Source organism: Cebus imitator, unplaced genomic scaffold (genome assembly GCF_001604975.1).
Source record: "Cebus imitator isolate Cc_AM_T3 unplaced genomic scaffold, Cebus_imitator-1.0 Scaffold180, whole genome shotgun sequence".
NCBI lineage: Eukaryota > Metazoa > Chordata > Mammalia > Primates > Cebidae > Cebus > Cebus imitator.
Window position 1 is genome coordinate 227016 of NW_016107495.1, and position 19365 is coordinate 246380.

General features: G+C 52.5%; 1 protein-coding gene across 8 annotated transcripts in view; it reads right to left on the bottom strand.

The window, feature by feature from the left end:
* The window catches only part of OTOF (otoferlin), a 99256-nt gene that overhangs the window by 42920 nt on the left and 36971 nt on the right, over positions 1–19365 (bottom strand). For 5 of the 8 annotated variants that reach the window (XM_037744609.1, XM_037744614.1, XM_037744611.1 and 2 more), the window contains exons 4-8: positions 15976–16075; positions 12603–12784; positions 9050–9094; positions 1778–1851; positions 340–466 (exon numbers count right to left, since the gene is read on the bottom strand). In XM_037744609.1, the coding sequence (XP_037600537.1) occupies positions 340–466; positions 1778–1851; positions 9050–9094; positions 12603–12784; positions 15976–16075 (528 nt within the window). The remainder of the gene's footprint in view (positions 1–339; positions 467–1777; positions 1852–9049; positions 9095–12602; positions 12785–15975; positions 16076–19365) is intronic. The other 3 variants (XM_017545538.2, XM_017545540.2, XM_017545541.1) reach the window with 1 other exon arrangement.

Genomic DNA, 19365 nt, shown 5'->3' on the forward strand with positions numbered 1-19365 from the left:
CCACCATGCCTGGCTACTTTTTGTATTTTTTTTAGTAGAGACAGGGTTTTACAATGTTAGCCAGGCTGGTCTCAAACTCCTGACCTCGTGATCTGCCCGCCTCGACCTCCCGAAGCGCTGGGATTACAGGCGTGAGTCACCATACCTGGCCTGTGCTCTGCTTTTGCAGGGAGAGAGGTGAGAGAGACACCCAAGGAAAAGCAGGAAAGGGCAAGGTTAGGTTAGGAAGAAGCCATCCATGGGCCCTGATTCTTCCCTACCCAAATTCCAAGGATGGTAAGCCAGGTCCTGCCTGACAGGGTGGGGGCACTGGGAGTTGCGGGACTCCCATCCACTCACCGCTTGTTGGAGACATTCGTGGTCAGAGCTGTGACTGAGGCGAGAGACACCGAGTCGGGATCCAGTCCGTCCGCTAGCCGAATGGCCAGATGGTCAAGGTCTTCCATCTCCAGCACCGCTGGTTCATCTGGGGAAGACGAAAGACTGGCTAGGTGGGCTGAGTGATGGTGGGATAGTGACTGTTTCTCCTTTAGTTACTACTGCTTAGAATGTTATGGCCCAAATATCTGCAGTGTTTTCTACCTAATCCCAATCTTTGATTTTAATGGATATTATGTCTGCTCTTGCCTTTTTATTTTAATTGATTGCTCTTTTATTGTATACTATGTAGTTAGGCACTGAATAGCCCTTGTGGAAGAAGGTAGGGAATAAAGAATCCGGACTTTTGCACCTCTCAATAAATAGCTACCATTTATTGGGTGGATACTCTGTTCCAGGCACAATGCTAGGACTTTACGTGAGTATCTCTAGTCCTTAGAGCCATGCCCTGTCAAGATGGGCATTATTCTCATGTCACAGGTAGAGAAACGAAGGCTTAGGAGGTAACTTATCCATACCAAATAGCTGATGGAATTTAGAACCTAATGGACCCTGTGCATTTGTCTAATGAGATGCAGACATGCAGATTCCGAAAAGCCACCCAAGGATGCTGGGTTTGGGCATCCGCCAGCAGCTGTATTCTCTCCATTTAAGAAGGTGAAGGGCACGGCTGGAATTGGCATGGCGACAAGAGGGTGGGGGAGAGAGCCTGAGGGCCAGTGGGCCACAGAGGGAATGCTGGGGGAGGGCAGCCGGGAACCCCAGTGGTGGGCCCATGATGGAGAAGATGGCCCCCTCTCAGCTCCCCTGTCCGCTCCATTTCTCCCCTTGTCTTCCACGAGGCCTCCCTGCCTCCTCTGCAGCAGCTGTCTTCCCCTCCCCACCTGCTGCCCATTGAGGGCCCAGTGCCACCTGCCTCCAGCCTCCCAGGCCCAGCGCTGCCGCACCCTTAGGTCAGGCTGCAGCGCGGGCGAAAGCCAGGTCAGAGGCCTGCTGCCCACCCCGCACTCGTGGGACGCCGGTTTCCCCCAGAAACAGGGAGTTGGCCAAACAACGTTTCTTGATTGATATTCTCTGCTCTAATTAGAACTCTCTGGGCTTCTGTGTGAAGAATGGACCGGGAGCAATGAGGGCGGGAGGAGCCTCGTAATCAGGCCCATCCGGCAGATGGCGCTGCCCACTTCCCTCCCTCGGCCCCAGGGCGTCCCCTTCCTAGAAGACCACGCCCCTCTGGGCGGGGCCTGGTCATTGGGCCAGCCAATGCGAGGCCAGGCCCCGCCCAGGTGGCTCGGGACGACCACTCCCAGGAGGGCATTTTGGCAGCCGGGCAGGGGCTGGCAGGCGGCGGGAGGGTGCCGCGAGGCGCGGGGCTGCGGGGCGGGCGCGGCACCTGTCCTACCTGGTCTTTGGGGCTCCTCCTTGTGGGACCGGTTTTTGCCGAGCTTCATGGCGGAGAACACGCTCCTCCCGGCTCTGTGCCGGGGGGGCCGCCGGAATAAGGTGCAGGGAGAGGGACGCATGGAGGAAAACACAGAGAAGCCAAACACGAGAGAACACATGAAAGAAGGGAGATGGACCCGGCCATCACCTACTAGTCCCGAGATAGATCAGGGCCTGCCTTCCCAAATTGGGAGCCACGAGGGGGAATCAGGGCAGAGAGGGACCCCTTCATTTCCCCCTTTGCCATCCTTTCACACACGGAGGAGAGGGATGGGGTCCCCAGCAAGCAGGGAAGGTGGCCTTGAGTCGGAAAGAGCCGTTTTAACTGCAGCTCCTCTGGGAGCCTCATCCCAGCCCCTCAGTCTAGTCTCCTCAGAGCTCCAAGCCCTCCGCGCACATCCTCCCTGACCCTGTACCCTGTCTCAGCTGGTTTGAGAGAAAGTGGGAGGACCGGAGACAGAGCATGAGAACAGCGGGGCAGAGACCAGAGGGCACTCAGAGGCAGAGACTGAGGAGGAGATGGGAGATGTGGTTGAAATGAGCTGTTCAGTTTTCAGACGGCCCCGGTGCTCAAAGCCTGACTGGTCTTTCTCCAACCCCTCCGTGTTCTGGGATGCTCCTTGGTCCCATGGAAAAGGGGGAGATGGGCCCTTTTCCATCTATCTTCTGTCCTGGCTCTTGCCCCTTCTACCTGTGTCCTCTCACTGCTGAATCCCCATTTCCCCCAAACCCAGGAACTGATGGCAGGCTCCATAGTTCCTACCTCTTCCTCTGGCTTGCTGTGGCCTTGTGCCCCCAGGTGAAGGGCCTTGCAGTCGGGGGAGGGGGGCTGAAGAAAAGGGACAAGGGTCCTCACTGCCCTTCAGTGATGTCCCTGCAGCCGAGCCTGTGGTCCCTGGCACCAGGAGGCACCAGGAGCAGGATCAGCAGGGGATAACGTGCAGTATTCCATTACCCCATCCATATTGCATGAGTGGATACCTGACTCCCTCCACTTCCCATTCTCCCTCCTCCTGGGTGGGGCCCCATCATCCTGTAGGCCCAGGTGGGGCCAGGTGTGGGCTCCAAGCTGGAGCTCACTTATGGCAGAGTCCACCCTCTTTGGGTCACGCATCTCCCTGTGGAGGCTTGACTATGGTTTCTAAGACCCCAGATCCTTGTTGTTTATGCTGGGCAATGGGAGGCTGGGGAAAACCTTTCTGTCCTCAGGCAGATGGCCTAGAAACCTCAAGCCCCTCTCCTCAGGATTGTGGAGCCAATCTTATTCCCCAAATTGGTTCCACAATCCCCAGGCCTTTTCTTTAATGTTCATATGCAGGACAAAGGCACGTTCATATCCCAGTGAGGAAACAATTGAGAATCACCCTTTTCTAGTGGCAGCAGCTCACAATCTAGGAAACATTAGCATGTTCTTGGATTCCTAAAAAGGAATGGAAGAAGGCTGATGTCTGCACTCTTCAGTAAGCTTACTGTCTGCAATATGACGATGGGAAGAAAGGGAAAGAAAGAGGCTCTAAAATCAAAGCTGATGCCTTTGGAATTATTTTTAAAAGCTTCTTGCCTTCTGATAGGGGGAGATGAGTTACACACACACACACACACACACACACACACACACACACGAAATGGCCAAAAGCAGACTACATGGGGCCAAAGGCCTTTCCAGATGTCTGCAGATGTCTGCTCATTTCATCTTCCTGGCAATCCTCTGGGGGCCATATGCTTCTCCTCATTCAACCAATAAAAAGACTGAGGCTCAGAGAGGTGAAATTAATCGCAAGATAATTGCAAGATCACTCAGTGAGTGGCAGAACTGAGACTGAAGCAGAAAGCTCCTGTGTTCTAGGCCAGCAATATTTTCACTGCACCTCGGGTCCTTTGCCTCGATGCCGTAGGACTGCACTTTTCTGTGGGCACGAATTCCATCCCAACCTGACCATTTAGAATTTTAACTAAAAGGCCCCAGGGCTGGCACCCATATGTACAGGTATGGTCTGTGTGCCGGCATAGTTTACAGATCAGGATGCTGTCATCTGTGGAGTCCCACAGACCATGCCTATGTTTATAAAGAAGGGGCTCATTCAAAAAGAACCTGAGCATCCACACATTTGGGAAGGGACTGCTGTACATGTTAAATTGCTGGTGACATGACATTGAACAGATCAGTGAACTCACCAGAAATAATTGTGTACTGGTGGGGAAAGGACCATCCTGGCTGGCTTGCCCTCAAGTATCCTGTGGGATTTCTCCCCACCTGGTGGCCCCAAGGGCAGGGGTGCTGGCTGTCCTGATGCCTGCCACAGGCCTAGCCTCAGAAGTGTGGCTTCTGTGGGTCCTCACTCCATCCCATCTCCCCATGGGTCACTTCCTGCCTCAGTACTTGGGATTCCTTTTCTTCCCAGCCTTGCTGCTCACCTATGCCTCTCCTGAATTACCCAGGAGTCTCCTGCAAGGCTCAGTGTTTGACTTTGTACCATTACTTCTTGGCATTCCTGGACTGTGTCATGCCTACAGTCCCCAGCCCTTCCCCATGTGTGACCAACATAGCGCCTTTGCCATTGCAGCCTGCTCCAGCCACAGACTTCCCTCTTCCTTGCCCCTTCCCCACTTCCCCAGAGAGAAAGTGCTCTGAGCTGGCAGGTCAAAAGCAGGCCCTGCCTGGAGAAGTCAGCTGCTAGCCCCCTGGAATGGGATCTGGCCCTGCTGTCTGAGGCCCAGGGGCAGTGCAAAGTATCTGGAAATGAATGGTGGCTTTCAGAGGCTGGTCCCATGGACTAGCCCAGGTGAAAAAGGACCCAAGGTATCTCTGGGGCACTTATGGCCCTTGAATTTGAAAGTGACTTTATTCCTTAACACAAACAGATTTGGAAGTAATGATTGAGGCTTTTAAAAACTATACTTATCCTGGCCGGGTATTGCGGCTCACACCTGTAATCCCAGCACTTTGGGAGGTGGAAGCAGGTGGATCACGAGGTCAGGAGTTTGAGGCCCGGCTGGCCAACATGGAGAAAACCTATCTCTACTAAAAATACAAAATTAGCTGGGCATGGTGGTGCATACCTGTAGTCCCAGTTACTCGGGAGGCTGAGGCAGGAGAATCTCTTGAACCCGGGAGGTGGAGGTTGAAGTGAGCCAAGATCACACTACTACACTGCAGCCTGGGCAACAGAGCAAGACTCTGTCTCAAACACACACACACACACGCACACACACACACCCACACACTATAGTAGTCCAAACATCTCTACCATACCTTGAAGCAATTCAAAGGAGAAATCTCCCCTTCCCAACCCTGCATAATTTTAGTCGTATGAAGTGGTAGTACTGGTGTTACTCCCGTGTGCTTGGCAATGTTTTAAAAGGATATTGTGTTTGTCTCTTTATTAAAAATGCAGAAATGTGTAGTGAAGGATGTAATTTCCAGAATTCTTACTACAGGCTCTCTCTGTACCTCTGAGTCTCCTAGACTTGCTCTTAATCTGAATTGTAATCAGTAGAACATAATGTCATTACTGCCACCACCCTTTGTAATTTTCTGGTCAGTGACACATCAGAGGTTCACTGCGGAAAAAGCCCTTTCTGCCTGACTGCAGCCCTAGTTCCCAGAAAGCAGTAGGCCTGCTTCTCTTGGCAAGCTGTAAAGGAGATTTTTGAAATAAAATGTCAACTTAATCAAGGAATTTTGAAGATTACCTACTTGTCTGAAAGACTTAGATTTCAAAAAATGTGATTTGCTGATTAGGTTTCTGTTGTCCTGGCCTTTTTAGTTTTCAAAATAAAATTCTGCGTTTGGTCTAGTTGAGCTCCACAATTACCAAAAATAGGATATGGTGAGAAACAGCCAAAGAAAACAAGCCAATAATCAACTCAGCGAAAACTCACTTTGCAGCCAAACAGCTCCTTATTCTTGGGCGCATTAAAACTTGAGAAGCAATTGCCAGGGGGAGGCCAGTGCCTCAGGGCCTTCTGAGGGTTTAGAATCCATCTGAGTTTCCTGTTGCCGCATTCACCATGGTCAGAATGAAATACACCTACAATCTAGACTGATATTTCTCTCTAGAGAAAAAACGCTAAAATTAGTTCATTTATTGTAAACATTTATAAATCTGATGATTTCTCTGCTCATTTTATGGCCCAGATTTAGAAGCCTGTTGCCTGGCTGTGTGGCACACACAGGGTCCTAGAAAGAGCTTAGTATTCAGAATGACTTGGGAACATTCACCAAACTAAATTTAGCGACCCGAGTGTTTCATTAATTCAGGTCCCTGGATTATTCTGAAGCTTAATACAGAGCTCTGACCATAAATGAAAGGCAGGTGGAGTCCATTCACGGCCCAGGGCTTCTGCCCACGACTGGCTTCAGCTGAAACTACTAGACTCATTAGCTTAGACCTCAGGTCAGCAATCAGGATGAAGACTCCTATCTATGAGAAACAGGGTCTGTGGTCCTTCTTTCCATTGCTCAAACGGCCCAGTTTTCAAAACCTGGGAGCATGTCATCCAAGCACCCCTTAATGGGTTTATTTTTTAAAATGTCCCATGCCCCAAGCACAGGGAATTTCATAATTTTAGTCTTAACAGGTATCTTTGAAAGTGTGTTGAATTTCAGTTAGTTTTTGAATAGCTTCCTACAGGAGGGCAGGATAGGTTGACCCTTTATACAAGAACCACCCTGTCCCCAAACTGGCCCCTTTGCACATGTGCCCATGACATACTAGAAGGGCTGGGAGACCCCCACGCACTTATCCTGACCCCAGGACTGTCAGAGAAGCTGGCTTTTCAGTTGTTGCTGGTGGCCCAGCCCTTTGCAAGGCTCAAGTAAGTAGCAGCATGGAAGATGCTGGGGTGATTTCCTATCTCCTCAAACCAGCCTATCCCAGAATGTCACACAATATGAGTTCTTTCACGGGTTGAATCTTGTTCCTCTACTGTAACTTCCATCTATTTCCATTTCTCTCTTCTCAAGAGTGGAGATAGATACAAAGCAGCTTTGCCACACATTAACATTGCAGAAATTGAAATCTGTCCCAATGGTTCAGTCCTCCAGGCTAAAGCGTTTAAAAATTTGTTCAATCTCTTTTTTCTTTTTTTTTGAGATGGAGTCTCACTCTGTCACCAGGGCTGGAATGCAGTGGTGCAATCTCAGCTCACTGCAACCTCTGTCTCCCGAGTTCAAGTGATTCTCCTGCCTCAGCCTCCTGAGTAGCTGGGATTACAGGCACCTGCCACTATGCCCAGCTAATTTTTTGTTGTTGTTGTATTTTTAGTAGAGATGGAGTTTTACCACGTTGGCCAGGATGGTCTCAAACTCCTGACCTTGTGATTCACACACCTTGGCCTTTCAAAGTGCTGGGATTATGGGTGTGAGCCACTGCACCCAGCCTAAATTTGTTCAATCTCTGCTTAGAAATCCAATTTTCCTATTCTTTCAATAATCCTATTGCACACATTAAAATAATAATAATACATGCCAGTTTACTTTATCTGATGTGCTAATTAGAGATGGCAAGAAATTAGGACACAGAAGGGCTAGGGAACAAGCATTTTTGTTGACCTACTAAGTGCTGGCACTGTGAGGCACCTCTTACTCCAATGGTAGCCAGTCAAAGGGATCAGGCCAGTCTGTGTCCCTGTGGGTCTGGCTTGGGACAGACTGCGGAGCTGGGCATCAAGAAGGGCGTTAGAGCATCGCCGATCTCAGGCAGAGAACCTGGGGCTGGACAGGCTGCTCATATCTCATTCATATGCCCTTTACATCTAAGCATCTGTGGAGAAACCTGAACCCTGGAGGACTCCCTAAGGGGATCCCCAGCTCAGCATTCCCCATCATCTCCACTTGCCCTGGATTTAGTTCCCTGGCCCTGTTTGAGCCTTGACACATGCTCTGCCTGAGGCTTCTTTCCTTACTGGGAACTTGGAAAACGCCTCGATCCTTCAGGTCTCTGGGCTGGAGCTCCTTCTACACAGCGTCATTTCCTCCGTCACTACAGAATTGGCGCTGCATCATCATTGCTTTTTCTTGTGCAAAACAAACGTTGAGTTAGGACTCATACTTTTTTTGAAGCAATGAATGAGGCTGTGAGTTCCCCTGGATCTTAATGCAAGCACATACCCCAAGGCCACACCAGTGTTGATCAGTTCAGAACCCTAAACACACAATCCTGATATTCCCATGATATCTTCAGATGAACTAATTTTTAATGTATTGAGGCCACAGTTTTGAGCAAATCTCTTAACATCTCTGGGGCTCAGATTCCTTATCTGGAAAATAAAAAAGACCACATTCCTGGCTTTTCAGCTCTCATTGGTGTTTAGAAAATTAGATTAAACTTAGGGTACAGTTAAGTGCTCTAAACTTCCTAGGTCTATGGTGAGCTCCAGGTTAGAAATCAGGTTCTCTGTGTTCTGGGTCCAGCTTGGCCCCGTTCTGAGACTCAGATTTGTCATCTGTAAGAGCAGGTGTTGAGGCCTCCTCCAGTGTGGTCAGCCTTGGCTACCCTGCCCTTGTGAGACCCCATGATGCTAGAGTCCTCCAGATGTCAGTGTGCTTCTAGGGGTGCCTACCAGACCCATTCACAACCCCCAGCCTTCGAATCTTTCCAGGTCCTTGTGACCGGCCCCTCCCATCTACAGTTCCCTTCTCCAGTTCTCTCCAGAGAGCACCCTGATCTCATTTCCCCAGGAAGCCTTTTGGGGAGATGAAGACAGAGAGGGCTGCCCGAATGGTCGCCTCTCCTTAGCTTCCTGGGGGTCTCCAGCTTCGCCCATGACCTGCAGCCACAACAATGCCCAGAGCTCCGCCTCCTTAGGCCTCCAGCTGCCTGGCTCTGCCTTGACCTTGCTGGGGGAGGGGTCCCTTAGGTCTTCATGCCCCTCTCCCCTTTGCCTTTAGCTGTCCCTTCCCTCACAGGGAAGCCTGAAGGCCACAGGATGGGGGCTGAACAGTGGAGGAGGAACAAAACACTGACAGGAAGACGGTCACCGCCAAGAGCCCAGAGTGGACACCAGATGGCCTGGCCACCTCCTGCCCCTACCCTCACCCCTCTCGTCCCTCATCCCTGTGGTCAGGTGAAAAGGCCTTCCTGGCCCTGCATTCCCCATACCAGCTCTGCCGGGACAACCCACTCCTGAGCCTCTCAGCCAAGCCCGCCCCACCCTCCACAGCCTTCGGGGAGAAGGCCTCTGCTCCCACAGAGATGATGCCCCATCTGCCCTGGCCTGGGACACCTACTTGTGTTCGCCATCTCTGCCTCCCTTGGTCTTCTCTCTGCCTTTGCTGAGTAGGGAGAAGAAATGAGGAGACAAGGGGACACATGTGAGGGGCTGTGGACCAGAGACACTGGCCTCAGCCCTGGCCCCGCAGACCTGGACTCTTCCCGGGGGACTCCTTGTCCTGCTGACCTCTCCCCCAACAGCTGCTCACAGAGTAACAAGCCTAGGTCTGCAGGGTAGAGGTCCCAGGGCTGTGAACTCTGCCGTGTGGGAGAGGGGAGGGGCTCACAGCGCTGGGCCTGGGTGGCCACTGTCTCAGCCCCAAGCTCTGATATCTCAGGGCACCAGGCTAAGGTCTGAAGATTCCACCATGTGGGTCGCAGCTTCCTCAGGGAACACGGGGTTAGATGAGCTTGGCCACCCTTTGGGTCTGGGCCACCCTGCTCCTCTGCCCACCGGCTCCCCTATTCCCCTCCAATGGGGTGGGAACTCCCAGGCTCTGGGGGCCTCTAGGGGAACAGTGGGCTAAGCCTGTTCTGCGAGCCTGAGATGGGGCTGGGGGTGCTGCTGTGGAGGACGCACTGGTGAGTGGGGAAGTTTTGGGGGTGTAGGTGGGGCAGTAAGCGAGCTACGACTCCAGGACTCAGGGCAGGAGAAAACGGTGTTTCTATCTCACTTTAGGGAGGCTTCCAGAAAACTTTTCCTGAATGTTCTCTCAATGCTTTCCCAAGGCCGTGACAATGAAGAAGAAGACAAGAAAATGAATAACAATTAGTAAATGATTCCTGTCCTCACACCCTGTTCTGGCACAGAGCCTGCCCAGGTAGGCTTCACTCCATGCCCTGACGGCTCAAGACCTGAAGTCCTAGATGCAGCACAGCGGCAGTCCAGCGCTGACCGGCTAACCCTTACATTAGGCAAGCAGATCAGTCTGTAATTCAAAGGCAATAACATCAGCCAGGCCTCTGGCTGCCCAAATCGACTGAAACCTTAGATTACTGAGCAGAGAACAGCTCCCGGCAGAGGAGGACTGTGTCTCAAGCACAACATCCCAGCGCGGCCAGCTGTGCTGGCTCCTCTGAGCTGCTTTGGGAGCTGCTGCAACTCTGGGGCTCAGCCTGGAGAAGGGGGGCAGCAGAGGACTTTCGAGCTCTCTAGGGGCTGGGGGAACTGATTAAAAACACTCTTGGTGTGAGGCTGCATGTTGTGTACTGACCCCACATGCACACGCTTCTGCATGCCCACCCTGTGCCCCTCTGTCTCAGAGCCCCACCATGCACAGTGCCCCACTGTCCTCTGGCCCCAGGATAGGAGGAAGGTACCTGGCTTCTGCAGGTGTCCACTGGAATGGAAGAATGATCAATAAGGAGAATGAGAAAAGTGGCTCCTGCCCCAAACTCCTGGATGACACCCAGCAGAGAAGATGCCAGCAGAAGAGGTTTTGGGCAGCAGAGTGGGGTGGGGCCATGGACGGCAGGAGAGTCAGGTCAGGTAGAGAAAATGAGAAGAGGAGAGGGTGGTAGAATACAGGGACTCAGGAGGAAAGGCTCAGGTGTCTAAAGTTTAGCTGCAAGACTAAGGCTGGGTTTCCTTCTTTGTCCTTTCTAAGATGTGACTCCTAGAGGCAGCATCAGCAGCAGCACCCAGAATCCAGCGGTGTCACGCAGTGCATGTGAGTCTGTGCAAACACATGGGCACTTGTGTGCACACTTGTGTGCATGTGAGTGTAGTCAGGGCCGAAGTCTCTTTCTCTCCAGAGTCTAGGGCAGGCATATGCTGCCTTGCAAGGATCTGGAACACACCGGTTTTCTGCTGCTGAGTGTGGAGTGCCCATGCAGTTAGGGATTCCTTCTGTCTCTGCAACACTGGGAGCCTGGGGATGCGAGGGGAACACGGAGTAAATGAGTCTCCTACCCCTGCCCCTGGGCAGTAAGGCTCCCGTGTGGGTGGCTTCTGCAGAGCCCATGGTATAGGGTGGGGTGCAAGAGCTGAGAAGGTGCTTGGACAGCACCTGAGCCAGAAGGTCAGGTGCTGCTCAGCGCAGAAGCTGACATCAGGGTAACATGGAGTCAGTGAAGAGGAAGGAAGTGAGCACTGGCCGAGCACCTACCGCATGCCAGGCATAGGGGTGGGGCTCACAGGTGCACCTCACTCAATCCTGACACTCCTGTGAGGCATCCTGACAGATGGATGGGTGGTCCCAATAGCCTTTGCATTGCTGCTCTACCAGAAACCTGTTTGGCTGTCACCAGCCTGGACATGGTCAGCCCTCAGCACCTCCATTGCCACCTGTTCCTCCATGATTCCTCTGGCTTTCCCAACAGCAGGGCAGGGGGGGTTTCATTGCTGTGTCCCCCATTTTACAGGTGAGGAGAAAGTTTTGTGCCTTATCAAGGGTCACATGACTAGTAAGAGGCAGAGCTGGGACTCAGGCCTGGGTCTTCTGCTGAGGAGCCAGGAGTCCGAGGGTACGAGCTCCAAGCTGGTGCAGGGCTGCCCCATGCCGGTGGCTGGCCTGGAGTAAACAGTCCTGCCATATTTGTGGCAGGCCTGGTCACTTTGACCTTGTTACTATTACTCATCGGCTCCCAGGGCTTCTGAAGCTTGTGTATGTGCACACATGTGCACGTGTGCGTGAGGGGTGCCTAAGAGGGTGGGAACTCATTCAAGTGCAAAGGAGAAAACATATTTGTCTCATAAAAGTATTTCAATTCAATTACACTAATTTAGAACCTATGCTTTCTTCAGCGGAGAGGCTGAGTAAACTTTACTTGGAAAGGAAAGTGTGGAAGGAGCTTACAGGGGTGTTTCCAATGGCATGGAGGGTCCCTTCTCAAAACACACCCTGGTCCTTTAGATGCACCCTTGACTTACTGGCATTTAACACATACTTCCCAGTGACCGAGGAACCCATGGACAATGCCTTACCAGGCTAGCCCAGATTAGAGTCCCCTTGGACTCTAATAGTAATACAACTGTGTTTTCTGTTTTGTAAAAATAGTGCACGTGGAATGAGCTGGCCTGGATCCAGCCTCCTGGGGTCTGTGGGTGGCAGGACACTTGCAGGGCGTGATCCTGGCCTCTGGGGGTTCCCGGGCGCACTCTCTTCTCAAGAGGAAGAAAGGCCAGGGCCCAGCCAGGATTGCTGGCTTCACTCTGGCAGGAAGAGATGCCCTCTTTTGGGCCTCCTCACTGGGTCAGAGTGCAGGTCAAGCTGCTGGCACCTGGTGGACATTGCTGGGTCTTGAACCAGAGAGGCCAGGGCCCCTCCCGTCCCTGTCTTCCCTTCTCTGAGAAAGGCAGGAGATGTAGCCCCATCCCTGTGTTAGAGCCCCACCTCCCTCAGGGCTGTGGGGGAGACCTTGGCCTTGGACTTGCAGCCGCTACCTGTCCAGTGAGCTCAAGGGTAGACGGCTGGGTGGCGGGCTGCAGAAATATCTTCCCACCTCTTGGATGTCTCTCCAGAAGCTCAGCCCTGTACTCTGAGCCCAGCCAGGCTAGGGGGACCAGGCCCTAGGCCTCTTCCCTGTGTCTTGGGGGCATCGGGCAGCCAGAAGGGCCCTGCCTGTTACCTCCGGAAGCTCTTCTCTCCGGGGGGCCGGGAGCTGGGCCGGGAGCCTGGGAGCAGTCCATCCGTCTCTTGGCTGTCTTTCTCTTCCTCTTGAAGAGACTCATCTCCCAGGAAGTCCCCATCGTCCCAGGATCCCACTGTGCCGTCGGTGCCCTGATACCTGACCTCCACGCAGAGGCTGGTCTGAAGGGAGAGAGGCGGTGGTGAGCAGCTGGGACGGCGGCAGCAATCCTCACCCTGTCTATGTGGCTGCTTGGTGGTGTTTTGCAGTGCTTCCACACCCTTACCTCACTAGAAGAGGTCAGGATGGTAGGATCCCTCTACCCCATTTTGCTAATGAGAAAACAGAGGCTTGGCCAGGCATGGTGGCTCACCCCTGTAATCCCAGCACTTTGGGAGGCTGAGGCAGGTAGATCACGAGGTCAGGTGTTTGAGACCAGTTTGGCCAACATGGTAAAACCCCATCACTACTAAAAATATGAAAAAATTAGCTGGGCATGGTGGCAGATGCCTGTAATCCCAGCTACTTGGGAGGCTGAGGCAGGAGAATCACTTGATCCCAGGAGGTGGAGGTTGCAGTGAGTCAAGACCGCCCCACTGCACTGCAGCCTGGGCAATAGAACAAGACTGTCTAAACGAAAAAAAGAAAAGAAAAGAAAAAAGAAAAAACAGAGGCCCTGAAAGGCTGACTTGTGCAGACCTGATCAGCTTACTGGGATCTGGCTCCAGGTCCCGTGCTCGAGGTGGAGGGGCCTGGCCTGCCTGGGACAACTGAGCCCAGACTCAACCCGAGTCCACTGTATACATAACCCAGAGTGCCATTCGGCATTCCCATGATCAGGTCATCTCCTCTCCTTAGAACAAGGGCTGCCTGTGGGCATGAGGCGTGGCCAGCCAGAAATCGGCTTGTTGGAAATGCGTCAGAATTAGCTGAAAGTGGCCTCCAGGAGAGGAGCCCAGGCCAGGCTCACACCCACGCTTCCTACCCTGGAGAGGGAGAGAATCTTGGGGCTGCCTTAGGGTTTTCCTCTGGGAGAAAGTAAAGGACCTGTGGGAAGTAGAAAAGTTCTTTTTTAAAGTTCCTTTCTTGTTAAAGAATGAGTGTGCTGAAAACTTTGTTAAGCCCTATCTTATGTAGCTGTTAGACATGCCATGCTTACAGGCACGTAGTACATTCTATGTCCTTGTACTTTAACCAAGGTATCTGTGCTGGACGTGCCCACAGGCATGTCCCAGCTCTCCATAGCTTTTACCTGTTTAGAAAACTTTTAAGTTATTAGCCAATCGGGTTTTAGTTTAGATTGTGAGGTCTGGCTCCAGCCAACGGAGATCAGACACAGCAGTAAGGTCAACCCCAAATGCGTAAGGGATAAATTTGTCTGTTTTCCTTTGTTCATTGTACTCTTCTGGCAAGATGGCTAGCAAGAGTACCCTTCCTGCAGTCCAGGAAATAAAAATTGCATTGCTACAAGATCATTTGTCTCAGCGCTAATTTTTCTTTGTGGTACTGACCATCTATTTCCAACAGCACCCAGCCCGAGCTCAGGCTTAGCAATGGAGAATCGTGATTGGGCTTCCTGCTCTGTGTCCTGGGGCCATTACTCTCTTGCAGCTCTAGTTTCCCCCAGTGCACAGGGAATACTCATTCTAGTTCCTTCCTCAAGCTACAAGGGTGATGGGAGGTCCCCAGAAAGCATCACCCTTCCTCACAGGTCTAGAGGTGACTTGTGCCTGAGACCAAGATAGGCAGCCCTCATTCAGTGTTTGGACCCCCCAGTGCCCCAGCTTAGATTTCCCAAGGGAAGGGGAAGGTGCACATGTTTTCTGAACCGTCGCTGTTCTAGACATCATGCCGAGATGCTTGAATGTACACTTATTAGACCTTTTCAGCATTGTAACCTACCTTACCTAGCATATCTGAAGGTTAAGTGACTTGCTTTAAGTCACCCAGCTAGGAAGTACCGGAGCTGGGATTTGGGCCCAGGCTGCCTGTCTCCAAGCCCCATGTCCTTTCCATGGAACCGATGTGACTCTCTTGGTGGAACCAAGTATGTTGTTGTGGGAAAATGGTGGTCTGGCATTGGAAGTCCTGGGCCTCTGCTGTTGACTATTGCTCTGACCATGGCCAAATTTATTCTGCATGTAGGACTTCACTGTTCCCATTCATAACAATGGGTAGAGGAGGTGGGTGGCAAGTGGGCTAGGTGATCTGTGAGTCCTTTCCTCCTCTAACATCTTAAGTCTGATTCTGGAAATCCAGAGCATGGGCTGTGCTATCTGTCCAACCTGCTCGCTCCCCAGTCCTCTCATCTCACTTCCCACACTATCCACGCTTCATCCAGGCTTCTGTGTTCTCCTCCCAGCCCTCCTCCCTCTGGTGTCCATATGTGGCTTGTTCTGTACCCCTTCTACTCTTGAGGTGGCTGAGACCCCTGTAACTTTAAGAAGCCCTCCCTGCCCACCCCTGCCCATGGGAGAAGAGGGTTCCTTCTAGCTCCCCATGGCTGCAGTCCTGGCTTCTGAGGCTGTTCCTCCTGGTCACCACATAGGGCTATATATTACACAGGACCCCATGGCACAGCCCCATTTTATACATGGGTAAACTGAGGTCAGGAAACAATAGCTAACGATATTATAGATTTATTGTGCATATCTGTTCTAGGTACTTTCTGTGTATTCTCCTTTAGTTCTCAGAACAATCCTGTGAGATGGATACTATAATTGTGCTCACTTTGCAGATGATATGTAGCTTGCCCAGGTCACACAGTGAGTGAGTGGCCCAAGATTCATACCTGTTTCTCACCATCATGCCAGGTGCCCACAAGTGGCCATGGCTGAGCTCAAGAGGACTGAGGAATGAAAGCAGAGCCTGGGGCCAGGCTGTCCTAGTGGGTTACTTCCTTCCTTTGTTAGAACATGTTTCAGGAACCTCGGGGCTGTGCATCACTAGTGCATGCATGCTCATGAAAAAGATCTGGGATGTGACAAACAATAGGAAATGAGGTCTCTGCCCTCCCAGGGGGAGGCTGAGCCAGATGTGCAGAGTGAAGGTCATGCCCTTGAACCCCAGCAGGGTTCAGTCTGGCCTTTGGGCGATGAGAGAAGCCTCTTTAGTGACTCCCAAGCTGGGTCCGAATGGAAGGACCGGTTGGTGCATTCCCACCGCAGGAAGTGCAGAGACGCCTACTTCAGGGCCCCAGGCTCGGCTGCAGATCAAGCCGTTCCGGCCGAGTCTGACCTGAGTCTCCTCCTCCCGCCACACCTCACCATGCACGCGGGGCATTCCCCAGACCACCCCATGTGTGGGGCAGGGAGAACAGACACCCAGATGGCCCCATAGGGAAAAGTCCAGGAGCTCCCTGGGGCACACCCACCTTGATGATAGCGTTGTTGTCATCAATCAGCATGTCGGTCACCTCCACGTGGTTCTCCTCTACTACCTTCTGCAGCACCATACGGAAGGTCCCGATGAGCCTGGGGACAGAAAGGGGGCATGGTGGTGACATGGAAGAGACCAGGGTGAGGAGCAAGACTGATGTCCCAAGAGCTGTAATGGCTTGGGGAGGACTCAGGTGGGCTTGCTCCTGGCTCTGGGCTGGGTTGGAGAAGGTGGACCAGGAGCCAGGGCTGGTCGCAGCCAGGGTAACATGTCCCGCTGTGGATGGTTGTTTGTGGGAGGCCCATTTCCTTGGGAGAGCTCCAAGGAGCAGTGAGCAACCTTATAGGATGTCTACAGACTGCAGGGAAGGGTGCATGGACTCCAGCTTCAGCTAAGCATTTGCAGAGAAGCTTCTAGATGCTCAGTGTGGAGGCTGGGGAAGGACCTGAGGTTCCTGGATGGACAAGTAGCTCCTCTGGTTCCACCTCCCTAACCATGACCGAGGCTTCCAGCCCACACCAACAGCGCTCACTCATCCATTCCGCATCCACAGCCTGTAAGTTCTTGGACGGCAGGAAGCTGTGACTGCAGAGCCCCCACGGTGCTGCACAGCTGGGGAGAGGCAGTGCAATGCTTTGGTTAACAGCACAGTCCTGGCGTCCAAGAGACAGGGATCTGAAGCCCAGCTCTGACACTGACTAGCGAGTTACCTCTTCATGGGCAACTTCCTTAAGCTCTCTCAGTCTCAGTTTTCTTGTAAGATGAGCTGATAATCCCTGCTTCACAGTTGTTGTTGAAGGACTACATGAGATCATCTGCAAGTGTTTTTATTTGGTTTATTTTGTTTTGTTTGAGATAAGAGTCTCACTCTTGTCACCCAGGCTGGAGTGCAATGGCGCAATCTCAGCTCACTGGGACCTCTGCCTCCTGGGTTCAAGTGATTCTGCTGCCTCAGCATCCTGAGTAGCTGGGACTACAGGCATGCGCCACCACACACGGCTAATTTTTGTATTTCTAGTAGAGACGGGTTTTCACCATGTTGGTCAGGTTGGTCTCAAACTCCTGACCTCCGGTGATTTGTCTGCCCGTGGTCTCCCAAAGTGCTGAGATTACAGGCGTGGGCCACTGCGCCTGGCCCTGCAAGTGTTCTTATCAGAGGCCCCAGCACACAGCCAGCACTCCAAAGCAGTTGGGTCCGTTGCTATTCACGTGCTGCCTCTAAACTGTGAGCCCCTCAAAGGCACGGCTGGTGCTCTCTATTCCAGCCTCTGTCTGACATTTCTAGCATACTAGAGATCTCAATACCTGCTGGCTGAATTAATGAACAACAGTGGATGCCCAATCAATGCTGATGGAGTTGACTTCAACCCCATTGCACCCCATGGTCAGAAGGCTTTTTATTGCTCTGGGAGAGAACAGGGAACTCAGAGAGACGTCCTCACATGGTGCTTCTACATGGGGTGGATTGGAACACGTACACCATTTGTAGCTGAAAGCACAAAGGTGAGGGAAGTATCCAGGTCGTGTGAGAGCTGGATGGGACCTGGGACATTATCTGCCTGAGATTGATAGAGGAAGACAGTAAGGCCATGGAAGAGGAAGGGACACAGCTAATTAATGACACATCTGGGTAAGGTGACGTATCAGGTAAATTCTGACTTAGATGTGCTTGATGTCTATACCACACTGAAGTCTGTGGAGAGTGAACACTGATTTTTTAAAAATCCTCCCATTTGTGTGAGGGGAGGAAGTGGTAGGGTGGCCGTGATGGATGGATATGAAATGCTCCCCTCTTGAGCTCAGAGTCCCATCCGCCAGTGCACCCCACCTCCCCAAGAGTGAAACTGTTCACACCACTCTAAAGCCAAACTGGGCTTCTGGGCGCTTCGAGCAGCCCCGTGAAAGCCTTCTCCCACAGCTGTAGGCAGCTCTCCCCAGCTCAGGCAGTGCCCCAGAGACAGAAGTGCTGGGCTGGGGGCCAGGAGCCCTGGAGCCGCTGTCCCTGAGTCTCAATTTGGTCTTTATAAAATGAAGGGGGAAGGGGACTCTTAGCTTCCATACCATGTAGACATTCCAACAGGAGACCATGGGCACGAAAGGATACACTCATCTTCCTGCAGCCTCACCTCATTTATTCTAAATCAGTGGTTCTCAAACATCAGCATGAACAGAATCACCTGGAGGGCTTGTGAAAACACAGATGGCTGTGACACCCTTCTCCATGGATGTGTTGGAAAATGTGTCACTGGTGGGAGAGGAGAGGGCAGTGCTGATCTGTAGCTTTTGCTGGTTTCCGTGGCATACATACTCCCACCATGGCCACTTCAAGCTTCTAACGTGAAGTCACAGAACTGAGTCCACCGTACTTCAGTTCACACCACTGGCCCTGCCCCCAGGCTCTGATTCAGTGGGTGGGAGGGGGCCTGAGAATGTGTATTTCTGACAAGTTTCCCGGTGATGCTGAAGCTGCTGGCTGGGGAGACACTTTGAGAATCCCTGCTCTACTGTTATCCTTTGCCGACGGCTATTCAGCTGCCTTGATTCCTCTAGGGCCTGTCGGGCACCTGTTGAGCATGGGGTGATCAGGCACATCTCTGCAGAATTAGATGCTCAAGCACAGCAGAGGCAGCTCCCCAGGATCAGCGGAGGTGCTGCAATGTGACAAGATACCCCCAGGGGGCAGGGTGGAGCTATTCCCCCTGCAAGTGCTCAGAGAGGCGTCTGGTGCCTTCTAGGCCTAACCTGCCTGAGTCTCAGACCTTAGACTTGGGAAGAACCTGAGAGGTGACCTTGTCCAGCACCCCTTCCAGGAGGAATCCCTGGAACAATCTCCCTGACATGTGCTTTCAAGCCTCTGCTGGATACTCCCGTGGTGGTGACAGTGATGGGGCTGTCACTGGTAGTCCATTCAGCCACAGCTTTTAATCACACAGTGTGCCAAGGTTGGGCTCCAGACAAATCCCCCACTCTTCACACCCTGGTCCGAGCCCTGTCCACATGCAGAATGCCATCCCTAAAGGGAAGCAGTGTAGACAGTGAAGAGCCTGCACTCTGGAGTCAGACAGATATGGGCTCACTCAGCAGGACCCAAGGGAGATTTCACCCCTTACCAGTGGTATGGTTTTGGCTCCTTTCCTAGCCTTCCAGCTTCCACCGGACAGTGGCGAGGAGACTGCTCATGCGAAATTCCTCGAACGCCACCGGCACTCGGTTGCCAGCCCCTCCTCCCTCTCTAATAATACGCAAGGCTGACCATCTGGAGGGCCCACACAGGGGCGTCTCCTTTGCAGGTTGGGCTCCAGCAGCAGATCCAGGCTGTCCCCCACCCTTCCAGCTCTGCACAGCCTCCAAGAGCCCAGGCTGGTCTATGGTCTGGATGGGGGAC